A 21816-nucleotide genomic window follows, 5' to 3' on the forward strand; every position below is an offset into this window, starting at 1 on the left:
ATAAGCAAATCTAAGTTGGTGGTCCTTACTAGATGATCCATGGCGTAAACTTCATTATGTTTGCAATTTACATGTGAATACAAACAACAGGAGAGGCGAAGTGTATCCATGTGTTTAAAATGTGTTATGACTGAAGTGACTATCATGCCAGTCCACTGTACACTGTATGCTAATACTGAAGAATGTTCCACTTTTATCTCATTGCATGGGAATATTGAAATATGGTGGGCCCAGGACATTGTCCAACAACCTTGTTGAAGCTAAGAAGCTCTGGAACTGGTCTGGTCAGTACGTGGATGGAAGTCCACCCAAGAACCTCATCTGTACTAAAACTTGGTCGCTTATGACATTATTGCTAACTATGGTTTAGCCATAGTTCCATGATGGAAGAGAGGTGCGATACAAATTTCATTTTACACACACACACACACACACACACACACAAATGAAGTAGTGATATTTAAATTGTTTTATAACATACCACTGTTATAGGAAATAGATATCTAGAGACCTAGGTGTCCTTGGATTACTAATAGCATTCATCTGATCTCTTTGCTCTGTGTTTTAACTTGTATTTTAATTTAATTTAATTATGTTTTTAACTGGCTGCTTTTTATCTGCCCTAATCTGATTTTATTATGATAATTTTTTGTGGATTATGATACTGTTTACTTGCTTTTTGTTGTTGTTGTTGTTGTTGTTGTTATCTGCCTTTAGCATTTTTTTTTAATAGGGAAAGGGAATATATAAAAATAAAATAATATCTTTTTTTCGGTAGCACAAGAGGGAAGCCCTGAAATCTACCAAGTATGTGGAACTCATTATTGTGGCTGATAATCGAGAGGTACACAACTTCTAAAGTTAAAAACGTGAAGAAATATATTTGTAAGGGGGTTGTATAAAACTAGTGGAATCATATGCCTTGAAAATTCATTTTCTTTGAGAGAAGGAATCAGATAAATACTTCACTGTCCTCATGTTGTTGCTTCATTGATATCTATGATATAAAAAACTGAAAAAATGAAAATGCTTCTTTAAATTAGTGTGGTGGACTAACCTGTTCCATGGTAAAGAAATATTAATGGTAAATGCTGTGTTCCACTCTCTACCTACATGTATTAAAAGTGTTGGGGTGGTTTTTTTTATTGTGCTGTGATTTCTACCAGAAAAGGGGGAGGGCATAGCTAAGTGTAAGAATGCAGGCATTGCATTTATAAGGTCCCAGGTTCAGTTCTTGACATCTCCTCCATGGCCTGAAACCATGGAGAATCTGCTACAATGACAGTAGGCAGCATTAGGCTAGATAGAGCTTGGTATGGTCATTTGCCGGCTGTCAGCATTACCGTATTTTTTGCTCCATAAGACGCACTTTTTCCTTCCTCAAAAGTAAGGGGAATTGTATGTGTGCCTTATGGAGCGAATGTGTGATCCCTGGAGCTGAATTGCCCAGGGGCAAAAAGCAGATCATGCTTTTTTTTTTTAAAGAGGGAAGTGGGTGTTGAAACAAAGCCACTGATGGCAAGCGATCGGGGGGGAGAGATAAGGGACGCTAGCAATAAAGGAGGCTGCCTGGGAGGGGGGAGGTAAAGACAGTGAACTTGCAAGGATTGGAGACAGGAAGACTAAAGCATTGAGAAAAGAAATTAGAAGAAAAGGAGGAGCAAAAACCTGCTCCAGCTAAGGAAAAGACACTAAGGCAAACAAGAGGGAAGGGACTGTTGAAAGGAAGCAGCTGATCAGTAAGTGATTGGAGAGGGAGATAAGGGAGGCTAGAAATAAAGGAGGCTATCTGGGAGGGGGGAGGTAAAAACCCATGGATCCTCAGGATTTTTGCATTGGGACACCCCAAATTCACCATCAGATCACATAGCATGTCCATGGCTACAGCATGCACCAAAAAAATCACGCACCCACTGTTTCATGGGGCCGCAATGGCGCAAAAACATGGTTACAAAGCACGGATTCACATGGATTCTCAAGATTTTTGCATTTGGCTACGCCAAACCCACCATCAAATCACATGTCTGTGGCCACAGGTGCGTCAGGTGCGTCTTATGGAGCGAAAAATACGGTGAATTGCTAGTCACGACTGACAGCCTAGAAACCATATTTGTGGACTTCTGTATATACATTATATTGCATTAAGTGAACAGTAGTGCACCAGTGAGCTACCCAAGTGAAACCAGGTGCAACCCAATCCAAGGGTTGCAAAGTTTGATGTGTAGCATACACAGATGAACGAATCTGCCTATCTTAGTTTATCACATTCTCTCCTTTTTCAATTTTAAGTACAGCATGAAAAAGTGTATGTATTTTTGTTCGCATTTCTCCAAACATCTGCATTTTCAACCAAATTTTCCCCAATATAATGCATTTTTTTATGTTCTTTTCACAAATGTGTACATATCTGTGCACACTTTTCCAAAATAAATCCTTTTTATCTACGTTTTGGGGTTAGAGAACTGCATCACAAAATTCCGCATATTTGTGTGGGAAGTGCTAATTAATTAGATTCACATTAAAATATATACGGGCCTTCTAAATATAATATAACATATAATGCTGTCTCTGTTACTAAAAAGTACGTAAAGAATTCAGTTTCTGCCAAGTCTCCACAATGATTTGCAAGGCATGCTAAGGTGTTACAAATAGTTAAGCCTCTTTGCAGGTATCTCAAAGCAAGAAGGGGGGGGGAGAGAAATCCCTATCCCTAAATTTGCTAATTCATACTAATGAAATGTGCCTGGATTCAGGAAACATAATTCTTGAATGCTTTGAGCTACATTGCATTATTTAATTTTCACCCAACAGAACTAAGGCTATGATTGGCTTGCATTAATAATACCAATTCTGTGGTGTAGGTTCTTTAGATACAGTTTGCCGGTTACTGAATTCAGCAAGGCTGCATAAATTGCTGAGCATTTGCAAAAGAGCTTCAAAACAAATACACAAGACAGATGGTTGAAAGTATCTCAACTTTCTGAAGTGCAACCAAAAATGAAAAACCTCGTATTTAAATGTTTTCCAATTTGCATTTTCTTTCATTCAGAATGACAGACGTTGCCTCTTCAACACCTCTGCTTAAACAGCAGAATTGCTTTCTTCCTATGGCAGAGAGACAGCTAAAATGAGAGCCTTTTTCTTTGCACAATAAGATGGATCCCAGTGAGTCAGCTGTGTGGGATCAGGATGAGAAGCCCTTTTTTGTTGTTTGAAAAACCACACCCCTTCACACAATGTTTGCTTGTTTTAAGGCATATGTGGGTTCTACTGGCGACAATAGGAGCTTACTATGGGCCCATATTGTATGTAAAACCCATATGTCAGTTAATGTCTTCTTTGAGAATGCAAATAATGTCTGCAGAATAATGAGTATAATACTCATGAGTTGATGGTTCTTTGTTACTATTTTTTGTAGTTTCAGAGACAGGGCAAAGACGTGGAGAAGGTGAAGCTGAGGCTGATAGAAATTGCCAACTATGTTGATAAGGTAACGTTTGTGTTATGTATTAAGATTAGTGGCAGTTCTCACTCAGGGCCACCAGTATGTAAATGAAGGATTGAAAACTGTCGCTCCTGATTGGTTAGCTAGTTGTCAGTTGTTACTGTTTCAAGTTAATTAGTATTATATAAAGCGGCCATCTAGGTTGCAGTCAGTTTGATTCCAGGAGCAGTTCTAACTGCTGAAATAAAGAGCTGTGAATCCAACAGAGCTGTGTCCTTCGTCCATCTTTTCCACTATTCAACAGTTTTTTAAAAGGACAACGGTGCTTTCTGTTGCTGTGAAGTAGTCTACTTTCTAACAATAGCAAACCTGCTCTTACTGAAGTCATTCCCCATTGAGAAAATGTGTGTGCAAAGGGGAAACACAGGTGACTCCCCACTTATGCATGAGTCACGTTCCAGGCCCCCCCCATAAGTGAAATTGTATAAAGTGGGGAGCATCTCTAAACATCCTTTTGACACCCTCTCTGCTGCTCTCTCTTCAGTCCATACTAAGAATACTATATTCAAAAATATCCACAACTAAAATTGAAGTTCTGTGGCTGGCAGGAGGCTGGAACATGCGTGGGAAAGTTCTGCTGTGCCACCCTGCACACCAACTGTAAGGCAAGGAGGCGGAGCAGCGTATACAAAGCCCCAGTGCACCTCTGGTCTCTTTCGGACTGATGTCCTCCTTGAGCTCTGGGGAGAGTCTCCTTGTGATCCATGAGGACTCTCCCGCCATTTCCGGAGTTGAATTGAATTATTTACTCACTTCCCGGCACCACGTGTGTACGCAGTCATGTGCAAATGGAACACACAAAAGTGGGGAGGCACCTGTATAATGACCATTAATTAATTAAATACACTTCAATAGAGAAGAAGCTTACAACTACAAGTCACCTGTCAGATCTCAGATGTCTGCTAGGCTAAGGAATCTCACTGTTGAGAGAGAGTTCCATCCTTATTTCAGGGATTCAGGGCATATTTTTGTTGAAGTACAACTCACATAGACCTGCAGCGCAGTCACTGACCCACTTATAATCCAGTTGTCATCTATGAAGTTAGATATGTTCATTGCATTTTATATATCTACGTATAAACGTTTCACCCATGCCTGACCATCCTGGGGTGTTAGAAGCAGGGCAGGTGCAACCAGAGAGCATGACCTAACTTCCTTCTTCACTGCATGTAAAATGTTGTCCATTCCAGGCCTCCATCATGTAAGCTGTTTATACACCATATTCTGCTTTCTAATTTGAAATAAAATTACAAATAAAAATCCAGCATGTTAATTTGGCTGTTTCATCAGTTCTATAGGCCACTAAATATACGAATAGCCTTGGTTGGAGTGGAAGTCTGGAATGACATGGATAAGTGCGCAATAACCCAAGACCCCTTCACCAGCCTTCATGAGTTTTTGGACTGGCGAAAGTTGAAACTTCTACCTCGTAAACCCCATGACAATGCACAACTAGTGAGGTACGTCCACGGATGCAAGAACTGCACACTGAGCAAAGGTTTCTTACTCTAAAAAAAAAAAGTGCTACAAAATTCTAGAAATTCCAGACTGTTCCCACACTCCAGATTGCTCCCAAACGTCCTCACCAGTTGATGGGCCACAGTGGCTCCTTGGTATGGGCTCCTGAGGATTTGAGGGTGATAAAATGATTGTGTGGCCTACTAGAGAACAAAATAACAGAAGGGTCATAATTAATGTGACCAAACACAGGTGACAATCCTTCTGCAGACTTTCTCTGTGGTGCTGATAGTATCAAAGAATCTCACTTCCTTACCGCACAGTGTCAAGCAGGGGTTTTTTTCTGGAGGCTGTGGAGTTCAAAACTTAGAGCCCTTGAAGGCTTGCTGTTTATTTCGTGAATAATATGTCTTGTATTCATGCTGACCTTTGACAGAGTCAGAGATGGATGCAGCTAGGACATCATCTAGTCATGTCACTACGGATATTTTTCACCTTGTGCAGTCTTGAGAAACAGCTTGGAGGCCTTCCACTTCTGTCCTGGATTCTTGCCCTTCTGGACTATTGAAATTGGCCAGGGCTGGGCAGGAGAAAATTGACTCAGGGGTGGCTACAGTAATTCCTTTCTGAGAGAATATAGGTGCTTACTGCACTAAAGGAGATAGCAGCAAAGCCCTTATTATTGGTTTTGGATTATATTTAGTAAAATAAAGAGGTTACCATTGAATGTGGGCTAAGCCTGCCTTCTAAAGTTGAATGTGTTTTATTTAAAAAAACACACCTTTCTTTTCTTCTATCAGCGGAGCTTATTTCCAAGGTACTACCATTGGTATGGCACCAATAATGAGCATGTGTACTGCAGAGCAGTCTGGAGGTATTGTTATGGTAAGTACCAAGTCCATTTCTATTGTTGTTATTTATTGTTGATATTCTTGTTTCAAGAAATTATGAGAATTTATTAAAGAGAAGCCACTACTTAGCCTTGTAATGAAATATCATCATTTAATGTTTTCTTGGTTGTCTCCTTTCAGAGTAGTGATCCGAAACCAAAACAGCCTCACAGAATAAAAAATATAAATTTGTAATTTATCTTTTTATTTCTATGCTTTGTACGAAAACTCTCCCAAAATTATTTATGAGGCATGCTGCATTTTTGCTATGGGCCAGAGAGAAATAATTATAAGCACTCTTACCTAATTGCTTATTTTTCAATTTACCAGTAATAGCTTTTATTATAAGTCAGATGACAAAAGACAACAGGTGGTAGTAACTATAACAAAAGCTTTTGTGTTATCAGCATAGCTCTTTAGAATAAGTTAATGTTTTTGTTGCCTTTCCAGCACAGTGTGTGTGTGTTCATTTTAGCTTTTATTAGAACTTGTCACTTTTAATAAGTAAGGTGCATGCATTTCAAGTTGCCTAAAGTTAAAGGTCAGCGGGTGGCGCTGTGGTCTAAACCACTGAGCCTCTTGGGCTTGCCGATCAGAAGATCGGTGGTTCAAATCCCCGCAACTGGGTGAGCTCCCGTTGCTTGGTCCCAGCTCCTGCCAACCTAGCAGTTCAAAAGCATGCCCAAAAAGTGCAAGTACCGTAGATTCTGGCGTATTAGGTGACTGGGCGTATAAGACGACCCCCCAAATTGGCAGCTGCCAATTTGGGGGGGTCGTCTTATATGCTTTGGCAGCTTCGCTGGGCAGTGGGCGGTGGGCTCCGTGCCGGGAGGAAGCCGCCCAGTGAAGCCGTCTTAGCATTGCTGGGCAGCTTCCTCCCGGTGCCGAGCGGAGTCCGCTGCCCACTGCAGCCATACCCGGCGTATAAGACGACCCCCAACTTTTTAACCTCTTTTCCAGGGTTAAAAAGTCGTCTTATATGCCGGAATCTACAGTAGATAAATAGGTACGGCTCCGCCGGGAAGGTAAACTGCATTTCCGTACGCTGCTCTGGTTTCAGTGTTCCATTGCACCAGAAGCGGCTTAGTCATGCTGGCCACATGACCCAGAAAAACTGTCTGCGGACAAACGCCGACTCCCTTGGCCTGTAAAGCGAGATGAGCGACGCAACCCCAGAGTCATCTGCGACTGGACTTAACTGTCAGGGGTCCTTTACCTTCATCGTGATTAAGTTTTAGAGTGAGATGTAGCAGTGGTTCTAAAGTGGCCAAGGCTATAGGATACTTATCTGGGCACAAGGCATGCTTATATTTATCTCTCCAGCTAATTCGCACTGGAAACCTATTGTGCGAATGTGCTATGGGCTATTGAGGGCTGTGCATGCATTATCTGTCTCAAATGAGGCAGCTGAAAAATAAAAAAGGGAGAAGTTTAAGTGCACTAAGAAGATATGGACACTGAAAGGGGGGCGGTGAGCAATGGCATAAGTCTGAGTAACAGGGATGGAGGGATATCGGAGGGGTGCTGATTTTTTAAGAAAACAAACCGGTTTCAACAAGGAGAAATAGCAGAGATGGGTACAACACCTTAGCTAACCCATGTTTTCATATTGTAAACTGTCCTGTGACCCTTGGCTGAAGGGCAATATAGTAAGGTAGGTAAATAAGTAAATAAATAAACAACAACAGAACCTTCCCGAACTCCCTTCTCACTGTTTTAAACTGCCACTTCCCCTGCCCAATGCTACCCTCTGTTTGTTCAAATGTTTGACAACTAGAAAGAGCTTGGGGGGGGGGGGGAGAATAAATTAGAAACACATCAGTCTCAGATTTCTTCTAGTATCACATATTTTTCTCATCCTCAGGGTAAATGCTTTCAGTTGTTTAATTCAAAATGTGTTCAAGCAATCTCTTTTGCTGTGACATTGCATTTCCTGTGTTGAAGAAATTGCTCTAGAGAACTAGTAAAATTATATTCAAAATGAACCAAATAGTTCTCCCTCTTTACATGGTAATAATGCTGACATGTTAAAGCCCTATCGTTTGCTGCCCTGGTCCATCTGTGGGAGTATGCTTGCTTTTATTTATTGTATAACTGTATTGAATTAATATGTTTACAATACAGAATAAGTGTCTGAAAGCATGAAACATGGTTTGGAGATCAGTTTGCCTTTTCCGGATTAAGAGAAAGCTTAACATTTCCTTGTATACAAAAAGAAAATAGTTGTGTACAGATCAAGCATTTCAAATTCTTCTTCCCTCTTTCTCTACCCACCCCCACTGCCAAATTGATCCAAATTACAATACTGGGTTTTTTTCATTGAACTTCTAAAAAACTATGGTACATATGTAGAGTCAGGATTGATGATATCTCTATTTCTTAAATACATTGGTAATTCAGGGCTCATAGGAGTGGAGATGACTCACTCTAGACATTAAAACACTATTATTTGCAAAACAGTACTATATAGAATGGGACGTGGGTGGCGCTGTGGGTTAAACCACAGAGCCTAGGACTTGCCGATCAGAAGGTCGGCAGTTCGAATCCCCGCGACGGGGTGAGCTCCCGTGGCTCGGTCCCTGCTCCTGCCAACCTAGCAGTTCGAAAGCATGTCAAAGTGCAAGTAGATAAATAGGGAAGGTAAACGGTGTTTCTGTTGGAATTCTGCCTGGGTCAGAGGAATGTGCCACAGCGTAGGCACCGGCAGATATTCCTGTCGACCTCCCCGCGTCTCCACTCTGCTGATAAGCAGGCGAGGTCCCGGCGATTCATCTCAGATGTGTGAGAGGAACACACCGTTCATCATCTCTCCCCTTTGGTGTCCCCCAAGAGGGGAAAGAAGCAGACAGAAAACTATTTACATCTTTTATTTCTGTCTCTCATATCAGTACAGAGAAACATGTCTGCACTCGACAACAGCAAGAAGAGACTCCACCCATGTACTTCCAGTACGGGTCATATGACACACACACACTGAGCTAACATCCGGTGCTCAGTACAGAATGAACTGCCCCTTTGTTTCCATGGCAACAGTCACAAACATCCTGTTTGGCTTTCCAGCCACAAGCAGCTGACTGAGCTGCTGGAGCCTTTGCTTGCTGCAGCATTGGTGCTTTATGGTAACATCCTCCCCCTAAAGTATCAATGTGTGCTGCGAGCAAAGCGTCATCCAGAGAAGAAAACAAACAGTTGTTATACTTATAACATTCCCCTGTTGTTTCAGTTCCACCCTTGGAACTACCCGCCACTGGTTTAACCAATGTACCTCTCTGGTTGTGTGACTTCACATTACCTTGGTTAACAACTCTCTGTTGTGCCTTTGTCTCTGACTCAGACACAGCTTCAATCTGTCCTTGATCGTTTACAACAGCAACATATGCAAAGTTAGCAAACTCCTTTGAATACCTCTTGGGTGGTACACCCTTCGTTGCTCTCTCAGACCTACGTAAGAGCTGCTGCTCTTCTCTGCTTTCTGGTTCAGCCTCTAAACTCTCTGAAGAACCAGTAGTAAGCTTAATCAGTGGTTCATCTTCCTCTTCTGAGGGTCTAGTCATTATTTGAGATTTCCTCTCAATGACTGTGACAACTGAGCTGTCTGAGCTATCAGTGTCATCATCATCAGTACCACTGAACTCAATAAGATCAAACTCATCATCAGAATCATCATCAGAATCATCTGTGGAAAAAGTGTTAACTATCACTCTCTCCTGTTCAGGAGCACTCTCTAGAAACTTTGTGAGAATCACCTGACCAGATTCAGACAAAATTACTCTGTAGAGTCCTTTTTCATAACCCACAAAGATGCCTCTGGCATTCTTTACCCCATTTGGAGCTTCTGTTCTCACATGAGACCCGAAAACCTTAAAATAGGTAACAGAAGGTTTTCTGTTAAACAGCTTCTCAAAAGGAGAACATCCCAACTCTGTTGAGACTTTTCTCAACCACACATGAAGATAGGACGCTAGAGATTCGGCCCAATAATCATGTGGCAAATGTGAACTCAGCAATTGTGCATGCATCCCCTTTTGCAATTCTTTGTTCACCCTAACACAGACACATTTCTTCCATGCTTCTTCGGAAGTAGCAAGTTTGTGTCTTATCCCTTTCTCATCCAGGAACCTCTGGAAATCCTGTAAAAGAAAAACTGGCTTGTCATCTGTGAAAAGACAATCAATGTTAGCATCATGCATACTTTTAACCTTGTCACAAAACTCTTGAAACTTTTCTAAAGTTTCCTGCGGTTTCTTCATCAAGTAAACCGAAGAATAATTAGTGTAACAATCAACACACACAAGGTAATATTTTGCACCGCCTCTGGATGGTTCTAGAGGACCAATCACATCAGCATACACCCGCTGAAATGCTCTGTGGACCTTCTTAGCCACCTTCTTGGTGCTCTCTTTGTTGGTCAGACCTGCAAGAGAAAATTCGTTAGAATCAGAAGTATTACATTTCATGTAATCACTTTGATCAAAAGTCAACAAATACAGTCCATCTTTCTCTTTGGCAGTAAGACACAGTTCTCCATCTTTGTAGATCTTGCATCTTTTGGCATCATAGTACAGTTTTAGTCCCTTCTTTGCAATCTGCGAAGCACTCAGCAGACTAAATTTCAGTTCTGGAACCAGGTAAACATCGCTTATAGTCAAGTTCAGACTCTCAAGATACACAGTTCCAATTCCGGTCGCTTCCAGTTCTTGACCGTTGGCTTGTTTCACAGTGAAGCTTTGCTTCTTCAACGTCGAAAACAGTCCTCTGTGTGGGCAGAGATGCTTCGTGGCGCCAGTATCGATTATGAATGCGTTCCCAACATCTGGCGTGGTTCCTTTCGCCATCATAGCCTTTGCAGGTTTCATCTGGCACTTGGTACGGCTTTTGCTTGACGCCTCAGGCTTTGTAGAGCTGTTCTTGGCTCCTTTTGACTGTCGCGGCTTCTTACAGTTCCGCTGTAGATGCCCAGTCTGTCCACAATTGTAGCATCGGACGGCACTCAATGCTATAGCATGCTCTCCAGTAGCATCAGCAGTGGGAAGATTTGAACTCTGTTCTTGCCTCCCTCTGTCTTTCACTTCCAGTGCAGCAAGTCTGTCGTGTTCGTTCAGGACGACAGCACAAACCCTTTCCGCGGTTAGCTGAGCGGCAGGTAGGGAACCAAGCTGACTGGCAACAACCTTGTAAGTCTGGTTAAGGCTGTTTATCATCATGAAGCAAAACACTTCCTCCTGTAAACGAAAATTGCGTTCCACCATCTGTTGACGCAGAAACTTCATCTCTGTCAGGTGCGCTTGAACATCTCCATCAGGCGCTAATCTCAGATTGGTCAACTTCTCAAAATACAGCAACGCTGAAGAACCAGCATCTCTCTGATGCGTTGTTCGCAGCGCGTTCCAAACCTCTTGCGCAAATTCCAAATGCTGTATATGCACAAGCTGCGAGTCTGACACACACAGAATTATGGCAGTCCTAGCCTTCACATTCTGTGACTCCCAAGCACGCGTTGGTGCTGCTGGGATGGGATTCTCAATCACCCCAAACAGTCTCTGATTCTGTAGCAGGGCCTTCATCTTTACAGACCAAGATGAATAATTGTCATTGGTCAGGAGGGGTGGAAAAGGCAAACCTCCCCCCTTCTTGGCATCCATTTTGAGTCCTTGCTTTGACTCTAAAACACAAGCCTCTAAAATCCAATAGCTGGCTTGTTTACTCTCTTGACACCTGGCAACTCTGACACTGGCTGTGTTGGAAAGTCCCTTCCAGCAGTTCGTGAGGACCTAGTCATAACAAACTTTGTTTACGCCTCTCTGAAGCATTGTCTGACTGTCCAGCCCTCTTGAGTAACTTCCCATTTCTCCTCTCTGAGGCACAGCCTTCTGAAGGACGTTGCTAGGCAACAGCGCATTCCTTTCCTGGACAGGAAACCACAAAAATGCCTGGTATGCAGGCCTCTTCTAAGTTGGAGCTGCTTTCCCACACACGCTCTCCGTGAAGCAGAGAATGAATCATTCTGCATTCACACTTCTAAGCCCTTAAAAGTCTCATACCTTAAGCATCGGCTTGGCTGTCAGCTTCTTCTGGTCAGCTTCTGGCTGCAGAGAATCTGCCTCTCCAATCAGGCTTCCATGGAGCAGAGGAGGACCTTTCACCAGCCTCTCATCCAGAGGTCGATGGATCGAAACCATCCTCTGCTACCACTGTTGGAATTCTGCCTGGGTCAGAGGAATGTGCCACAGCGTAGGCACCGGCAGATATTCCTGTCGACCTCCCCGCGTCTCCACTCTGCTGATAAGCAGGCGAGGTCCCGGCGATTCATCTCAGATGTGTGAGAGGAACACACCGTTCATCATCTCTCCCCTTTGGTGTCCCCCAAGAGGGGAAAGAAGCAGACAGAAAACTATTTACATCTTTTATTTCTGTCTCTCATATCAGTACAGAGAAACATGTCTGCACTCGACAACAGCAAGAAGAGACTCCACCCATGTACTTCCAGTACGGGTCATATGACACACACACACTGAGCTAACATCCGGTGCTCAGTACAGAATGAACTGCCCCTTTGTTTCCATGGCAACAGTCACAAACATCCTGTTTGGCTTTCCAGCCACAAGCAGCTGACTGAGCTGCTGGAGCCTTTGCTTGCTGCAGCATTGGTGCTTTATGGTAACAGTTTCTGTGTGCTGCTCTGGTTCTCCAGAAGCGGCTTAGTCATGCTGGCCACATGACCTGGAAGCGGTATGCCGGCTCCCTCGGCCAATAAAGCGAGATGAGCGCTGCAACCCCAGAGTCAGCCACAACTGGACCTAATGGTCAGGGGTCCATTTACTATATAGAAGGATTTAAAAATGTTTAGCTACCACTTTAGTTTTGCACTGCAGTTTTCTGTAATTGCCAAGATTGCGTTTTAACATTTTTTAAAAAAAATGGGGGGGGGGGAGAAGAACTGGACTCATAACACAATTTTGATAACACAATGCAGAGTTTGTATTTGGTATTGAAAGTGTCATGAAATTGAAACTCATCTTTCAAAATTTATTTATATGGTATGCCTGAGCTGAAATGAGAAGGGGGATGTCATTCAGTACTCTTCTCCCTGCAAAAGAGAGTTCTCTTCTGGTAATAATTTGGGTCGGTACACAGACAAGGGCAAAAATGTCCATAGTGTGAGACTGGGGGAAAGGAAACAAAGTCCCAAATTGCCAAGGCTGCACCCTGTAATGTTTGGCAGCATTTCTCACCTGGCTTCCCGAAACAGAGACTTGCTGCCATTTACTGAGAGGGAAGGGCAGGGAGCTTAGTGTTGCACAGGTGCAGTAGAAGAGCCAATCCAGTGCTCTTGTGCCAGCACCATGCTGAGCTTCCAGCTGTTTTGCCCTTTCACCTCTCCCTCTCAACTACCAGCAGCAATGCATGGCATTGAGAAGGCAGGTGAGAACCATTGGCCTGCAAACTGCTACTGGGTGCACTGCAAGGTGCAATAAAATCATCCACACACTGCAGGAATACAAGAAGAATCAGCCAGCTGCCTCTGCAAAACAGGAGCCTGTTCTTATAACAGTAATGGTACTTCACTTGATCTTAGTGATAATGCTACAATAGCCAAATTTTGATTGAATAAATACTGTTATACAGTGGTGCCCCGCAAGACGAATGCCTCGCAAGACGGAAAACCCGCTAGATGAAAGGGTTTTCCGTTTTTGAGCTGCTTCGCAAGACGATTTCCCCTATGGGCTTGCTTTGCAAGACGAAAACGTCTTGCGAGTGTTCCGATTTTTTTCCGCCTTCCCCCCGCTTTTTCTAAGCCGCTAATAGCCTTTTAGCCGCTAATCCGCTAAGCCTTTAATAGCCGCTAAGCCTTTAATAGCCGCTAAACCGCTAATAGCGCTAAGCCGCTAATAGGGTTGCTTCGCAAGACGAAAAAACCGCTAGACGAAGAGACTCGTGGAACGGATTAATTTCGTCTTGCGAGGCACCACTGTAACACATATAATAGGTTAAGGGGTGATATGATAGCCATGTTCAAATATATAAAAGGATGTCATATAGAGGAGGGAGAAAGGTTGTTTTCTGCTGCTCCAGAGAAGTGGACACGGAGCAGTAGATCCAAACTACAAGAAAGAAGATTCCACCTAAACATTAGGAAGAACTTCCTGACAGTAAGAGCTGTTCGACAGTGGAATTTGCTGTCAAGGAGTGTGGTGGAGTCTCCTTCTTTGGAGGTCTTTAAGCAGAGGCTTGACAACCATATGTCAGGAGTGCTCTGATGGTGTTTCCTGCTTGGCAGGGGGTTGGACTCGATGGCCCTTGTGGTCTCTTCCAACTCTATGATTCTATGATTCTATCTTACTCAGTAAATGATCCATGATTTACTGGGATCATGCAGTTTGGGAGAGAAAAATGGTATCCAAGAAGCAACAGAGGGGAGAACAAAGTGACTTATGATCAAAATAAAAATAAAAAAGCTACAGTTGTGTGTTTTTTCAGGAACACTTAGTGTCTTCCTAAAAAATGAGTGAAATTTTGGAATGATTCTAATGTATTCAGAAGTACTAAATGACATGCAACTTTTGATAAAGTGCATTCAGATTTCAGAGAGTGATGCCTTTTATGAATTGATTGTACTTTCAATTTTTCATTCACTAGAGAGTTCAATTATTCATACTATTAACAGAAGCCCCTTAAACAGAAAATTGTGAAATCCAAGCCAATAATTTATTAGGAGTTTCATTTTACTTTTTAATTAAGCTTTTAGACAGTTCTAAGCTTTTACTCTCTGTACACATCAGAGTGCTTGAAAGGTTATGAAGAAGAGTGATTTTAGATGAATAAATTCATATGTGCTTTTAGAAAAGGCAGATGAACATAGTAATTCCATTTACTGACTGATAAACAGGAGATCAGCCATTTATATTACATGTTTTATGCATTTTTCTTTTTTAGAGAACTTTTATAAGAAGGTCAGTTTTTCAAAAGGAATAGATGGATGCCGCAGAAAACAGTATAGAAAAGTTTTTAAATGTTTGTGCCAGTCAACAAAAATAGCTTTCAGTCAACGAAAATAGTTTCTGCAAGAATATTTCTTGTCCAGAAGAAAAGAAATGAATACCACTATTAATTTTATTGACAACACAGACCTTATGGGGCTTGCCCTGAAAACTGCATGTCATTTGTACTAATGTTCTGGTAGTGTAGCGAGCACATGTTTCCTACTGTCCATTTTGTAGAATGAGCCATTTTCTGTTGCGTCACTTCCACCTTTCGATAAATTAGTTAGGTTCACAAGTACATTTACATCAGTTCATTTCTCTGCAGTTGTTTAATGACACTTGAACATGTGAAATCACGCGGTTGAAAAGCATGGTATGAATTTGAAACTTCTGTCTTAGAAGGCCCATTCAAGCATTCAAGTCATCACTAGGTCTTGCATTCATCATGTGCATGCATGTGTGAACCAAGCCATGGATGAGTCCATATACCAGCCTCCATCACAGGACAGTAGGATTGAGGTAGGGGTAAGGAGGTAGCTGGACCTCACAAGTCACCGTATGGGTCTTTCCAGACATGTGGCCCAGTTCATACACAAAAGCAGCAGTTTGAGTGGACCTTTTGAAACCCAACTGTGCAGAGAAAGCTCCATATTGTGGGCTATTTGTGTAAAGTAGCTTTCAGCGATGCCAGTGCAATCCTGCTGTGTTAGGGATTTGTATTGCTAGACCTGGCACTTATGAAACTATGTCAGGGGCCTACTGGCACATAAACAACTTTCCCTGTGGCACTGCCTCCAGATGACTGCATTTTCAAGCAACTTCTCACTGCTGTCTGCATGGAAGAATAAGGCAAATGGGCAGGATCTTGGTGGTGTTGTTTATTTACCGTAATAACAGTGTAATTACTCTTGCCATGCGCCACATCTATAACAATTAATACCTAATTAGCTTGGTCATTTATCACTGTGTAGACTATATTATTTCATCCTTTTTAATAAAATGCTTTACTCTTATCTCTCTCTATTTTCTGTTTTGTTTTAAGGACCATTCCGACAGCCCTCTGGGAGCAGCAGTAACTCTGGCACATGAGTTGGGCCATAATTTTGGGATGAACCATGATACACTGGAAAGGGGTTGCAACTGCAAAGCATCTGCTGACAAAGGAGGCTGCATCATGAACCCTTCAACAGGGTAAGTGAAAGTACTGAACAAGCTTTGTTTGAGAGGGGAAAAGGTAGCTAGAACTTTGGGTGCAATATAACTTTCCTCTCGCTCTCTTCTCCACCCCAAAATCTGTTCTGGAGGGTTGGGGCGGGGAAGACCCAGAACATATTTAGGGAGCTTGTTGTAAGACAAGAGGCTGAGGAATTTCTTTTCCTCAGCCAAAATAGCTTGTGCTATTTAGTTGGATACAGTCCTTTGTTTTTATTCCAGGAAGCATTTTAAGCAAAGGTTTGCATCCTGTTTATGCCAATTAGACTTTATCACAGACCCTTCTCCATAATCTGTGACAAACTATGTTGTTGAGAGGGAAACTTTAATCCCTAGAGGATAGCTTTAATCCCCCCTCTTTGTTATTAAAAGAAAATGTGCAAAGCAATTAACTTGTATTATTGTTGTTGTTTTCCCCTGCTAGTATGGGAGAAAAAGCAGGGGAGGTCATAAGAAATAAACCATAGCAAATAGGGGAGCAGGTTTGGTGCTTGTTTATCTGTGTTTCCTGCTGTAGAACTGCATTAATACCAAGAGCTTTCAATATAAACTGAAGACAATCTTTGTTTCTGTGATGTCTGATGTGCTTTCTTTCATCTCAATTGGCTGGGGTCTCACTAAAGTTGCCTCAGTCCAAAAATGCAATTGTTACCCAGTGCATTCTTCATTCCCAGCCATCTTTCACAGCTGATAGAGTTATGACAAGTGAGATCAATTTAGTATGCAATTTGCTAGGTGGAGGTGCACGGTATCTCAGAAGTAAATGCTATAAAGAACTACTGAAGCATGTTAGTCACGAAAGGAAGGTTTTCTCTTCTCTTTTCTTTTTTTTAACTTCAGCCTTTGAAGTTTGAGGATGCCTTCATGCTTTCTGTTCAAAACAAGAGTTTTAGTGATGTGACTAAGGGGTCACCCAGACTTGCGCTTGTGCTGTGCCTAGAAAGTACAGGGCTCAGCAGTTTTCTGCTTGACCCACGCTTTCTAGGCACGGGTCCGATTGCTTTTCCCCTTGCCTTGCTCCTTTCCAAGGGAAAACCTGCTCTTCATCAATAAATAGGAACAAATAGCAATCCAAGGAAAACCCAAATTGCCATTTGTTCTGATGGAGCACTAAAGAGCAGTTTTCCCAAGGGGAGGAAGCAGTGGGACAAGAGGAGGACAAGTATGTATACCTTAGTGTCTTAAAATGCAGTGAGGCCACCCCCCTGCCCCCATTGCATTTCAAGTTGCATTTGCGCTTCTTGTACATACTGGGGGGGGGGGGCAGGGGTGTCTTCACCCTGTACAAGTGTTATAAGTAGATGAGCACATGTTTAATCACCAGTGTATAGACGTATCTGAACATTCAAATAATACATGATCAAATTCTTTCCCGAATAATAAATATTCAGAAATGACAGGAATGTGCAAGCTAAAGCAGCTTCATAAATGTATTTCTTCCTCCAGGTCAAGCAAACTCCTAGTGTACATGCAGAACTTTTTAGATCCACAGACATTAATGACTCTTTTCAATGGGGTTTCTCATTACTCTTGGAATTGCTCATCCAGCTGGTCAAATGGAATATTTCTAACACTGTTTAAATTAGGTTAAACTTTGGGTCTATGGTGTATTTGATGGCATGAAATGTTTCATCCTCTCTTCTCCCTAGGATCCAAGGCATATATATGTGTATTTGGGATCAGTGCTAGCCCATCTTCTGCTTCATTTCATCTTGGGCTATTGCTTTTCTATCCTATTCATCCAGCTCTTAGCCTTCTCAAGCCATAGATTTTTCAGGGGGTAGAAGTGACTGCTACAGTCATTTTTGAGGAAGAGGGTATGGACATTGCACTTCTTCTTTTTTTACTTTGTGCCCAATAGATATCTGTAATTCAAATAAGGTGATGAGAAAAACCAGCTTGGATTAAAATTATTCCATTCACCTTAACTTTGAAGTTAAGTCTAACGAAGGAAAATGTTCAAAGGGTTTTTTTATTACTTCAAATGGTGTTTCATTAATTATTGTGATCTCCTTTTCAGTTTTCCAGTTTTAATCATTGAAGAGTCCAGCATTAAAAACTTGTGTTAGAAATGAGTTCTTGGTAGAAGCAGTCCCGGGATCAGTGCTGTATTAAATTCTGTTGGATCTGTCTGTTAATGAGCTTCCTGTAGGTGTACGTTTCAAAAGGAACCAGTAGGACATGTATCACTTTTACCACAAAATGTTTTAAAGGTTTGAGCACATTTAGCAAAGCACACATGATGATGATAAGGCATTATGGCTTAAAGAAGAAAGCAGACAGAGTGATCCTGACATTCAGATTATTTCAGCCTACAAAAATAAATCACAGTACAAGAGAACATTTTCAAGAAAAGAATTGCAACCAAAAATGTTTAATGAAGAGAAATTAGTTTTTGTAAACTGACATCTTTGTAATGGTAGCTTTGTCTTTCTTTAAAACAAAATGTTGACTTTGGGGCAATAGTATAGGGCCTAGTGTTGTATGTGGGATCTTAAAGGACCCTGTGCTCCAGGGAGAATGGTATGAAAGTGAGTGCTAGGTAGGAGGAAAGGGGCACACAGAGGACAAGGAAGGTCCAAATAAACTTCTTCTTTTTTTTGGTCCAGATAGAAAAATAATATTTTAGAAAACACAAAATCAATTGCTGTCTGTTTGAAAGGTCTTGTTCTACCTAGATCCCTTTGAGGAATTTATAACAAAGTTCTATCTCCACTCAGGAAAAAGGAAATAAGAAAATAATAAGAATATTGGAGGGCAGTCTGCAGAAGTTGCATTGCAGCCCTCTGCTAGTGGTCAGAGGCAAAGGCCAGGTTTAGGGATTCAACTTTGAATGACGTAGACTGGGATGAGGTCCTTTGGAGTTGGTTAACAGCAAGAAGGAAAAGGAGCGGGCAGAACTCCAAGTGAGCTGGGAATGATGGGCTGGAACAAAGAGGCACAGAGTATGGGAGGTGTTTTGGTATTTTTGGCCTTCCTTTGAATCCAAGGGAGAAGCCAGAGCCTCATAGGATGTGAATGCTCTGCAACCCATCTATCTAGGTGCAGGTTGTATATCTGTGTAAATAAAACCATATCAGAAGTGGAAAACCCCCCAAACCACTATGTTGACTCATGGCAAGCTAGAATTTGGGAAATGGTATACATGGTGAAATTAACGTAACTTTGTCAGAGAAGGCAGATAAAAATGGAGCAAGTTTATAGAAAAAAAATGAGTTTATTTGTTTTGATATTTGGGACCGGAGGAGGGAGAAGAAAAACGAGAAGCCCAATTAGACAACTGGGCAGTTAGACAACGCAATCCCCATTGTGTGCAAGTAGCTGGACATCATTGGGTGCCGCCCAGGCAGTCTTGAGATGTAGCTGAATATTGTGTTACCAGTTTTGTAGCTCTCTTCTCTGGTCTTGTGAGTTTTCCAAAGACGAATCAATTTTGTTACACCCATATTGCACAAGGAACATCCTGAGTCAGTATCAATGAATTTAAAAGCGCTGCATCATTTTCATTAGAAATATTGCCAGTCCAAATTGTTTTTTGTCTCTGCTAGCCTCCTTAAGGAATTTGTGTCTTGTTTCTTTTTCCTGTTTTTTTTTTGGGGGGGGGAGGGTCATACTTGGACTTCAGTGGAATGTACAGAATCAGACTATACTTCAAAAAGAATGGAACTAAATCTTAACTAGTTCAATTTGTCTCAATCTTGGCAATTCTGTCTTGTGGCTGCCCCATTTAGGTGAGCCATATTCTTTCCACTTTTTGAAAATACAGCTCTCTATCTCCTTTCCATGAATAAAAAATTTGCACTGCAACTGTCCTTTAGCTGAACTGAAGACACAGCTGGCAAACACAGTTTTCTTTCTGAATATTCACGGAATTCCATTTCTGCTTTACTGTCTCTTTTTTAAAGGGGGAAAAAATCAGGTGTTAACGGTAACACAAGTGCCTGCTAATGATAGCCTGGTATACCAATCACATCCAGATGTCAGTTCCATTATAATTTCCATCCTTTCTTCAGTGGGGTTCCACTGCCCTGCTGCTTTGCAATAAAGAAAGCTTTTTTCACTTTTATCTCATTGAAATGTGTTGCTCTCCCCAGGATGCTAAAAATCCTTCATGCTGAATCAGACAGAGCTAGGTTGCTTGTACTTTGCACTAAAGCCCCAGTGACATTTTTAAGGTTGGACTGTCTTTTTGACCTTGTTCAACAAGCACACTTTTCTTCTAGGAGATTTGATAAATGAGCATTTTAACAAGCCTTGAAAATAAGTGCAGAAAAGTCAGTAGCCCATTACAATCTTAACAGGCCCTCCTGTCCACACAAATCTTTGCTAAACAACTGTGGTGTAAATAATACAGTTTTGTAAGACTTTACCTGGAGCCTGTTCATACCTGGCACTAGTGACCAGGTGAGTAGTATTTAGTAAGTCTGGTTTTTATATAGCATGGAGAAACATCTACCAGAAACAGTTGTAAAGATTTGTATTCTTGTCTCTTACCAGGGAGATTACTAAACAATCATTGAGATCTGTTTTGAGGGTTTTGTGAAATACCGGTAACAGGTTTCCTTGAATTGTGTTCTTGGCCTTTCAGGTTGCATGATGGTATATGTCTTTGCTGCCCTACCCCTAATGAATTTGGAATCGGTGCTCACTCAACACTGCCATGGTGTACATTATTATATAAAGTGCCAGTACATGGTTTAATTGCTAAAATTAAGTTCTCTGGTGATCATATCACTGTGTGCTGCATGTGCCCAGTTCTGTGTTAAATGATTTGTGGCTTGTGGGGAGGATCATGACATTTGTGTCATTTCGTTTTTATAATGGATTTGAAACTAGTCCTCTTGCAACCTTTTGACCATTGATAATTAGTTGATGGGCTTGTGAGAGAATATGCCTCCCAGTGGAGCATGATTAATTGCCTTCATCTCAGGTTTTTTTTGTGTGTGTGTGTTTTTTGTTCTAATTATTGAATTGGTATTTTAATGGAGAATATTAACCATGAGCTGTAAAACACTGGGCAAACTTTGGCTGCAGCTCATGATTTCTCTGGAGAGAGCCAAACCATGAGACTTGGTTTGGATGACATGTAAGCAAAACCGTGGCTTAGCTCAGCAGAACAACCAAAGCAATGACAACCCCTGCAGGATCCTGCACACTTGCTCATTCATGCTAAGCCATAGTGTTACACGTGAATGAGATCAGAGGACATTTAAAACAATGTATTTCCTTTGTCAAATAAATGCCTGAAATGTGGTATTATTGAAAATTTTGCTTCACTGCAGAGTCTTTGGGCCTGTCTACATGATGATCTCCCACACACACTTCTTCTACACATGGTGAAATCGTGCGTACACACACACACACACACACACACACACAGAGAGAGAGAGATACCAGGATGATTTAGTCCATTGCTTTCCCATTTTCTTTTGGTTAAAAACTACCAAGAATTGACAGGATGCCATTATTTCAACATTTCATTTTAAATTACTGAAACAACCGTGTGCAATTAAAGGACAGACAGTGCCCATTTATTAATAATTCAGGGACATTTTAGAGGTCTTTAATTGTTTTTAGGAGAATAAAAAGTTGTGAGTTTAGCGTTAAGCATTAGTGTGTCCAGATCTTGCAAGCATTCTCAGCAGATTCCATTAAAGTACAATGTCTTGGGGTCAAATAAGGCCACAACTTTGATTGATTATACTGTAAATGCAGAGGTTTGGCCTAGGCATTGGGTTTAACCAGACCCCCAGCCTGCCTGCTGGAAGTA

At 41.7% G+C, this 21816-nt stretch overlaps 1 protein-coding gene across 4 annotated transcripts in view; it reads left to right on the plus strand.

Moving 5' to 3' along the window:
• ADAM12 (ADAM metallopeptidase domain 12) overlaps window positions 1-21816 on the plus strand; it is a 201723-nt gene that overhangs the window by 125579 nt on the left and 54328 nt on the right. For all 4 annotated transcript variants that reach the window (XM_083506121.1, XM_083506122.1, XM_083506123.1 and 1 more), the window contains 5 exons: window positions 779-844; window positions 3419-3490; window positions 4796-4965; window positions 5764-5848; window positions 15877-16025. In XM_083506121.1, the coding sequence (XP_083362247.1) occupies window positions 779-844; window positions 3419-3490; window positions 4796-4965; window positions 5764-5848; window positions 15877-16025 (542 nt within the window). The remainder of the gene's footprint in view (window positions 1-778; window positions 845-3418; window positions 3491-4795; window positions 4966-5763; window positions 5849-15876; window positions 16026-21816) is intronic.

Source organism: Podarcis liolepis (genome assembly GCF_965112155.1).
Source record: "Podarcis liolepis genome assembly, chromosome: 5".
NCBI classification, from domain to species: Eukaryota; Metazoa; Chordata; class Lepidosauria; order Squamata; family Lacertidae; genus Podarcis; species Podarcis liolepis.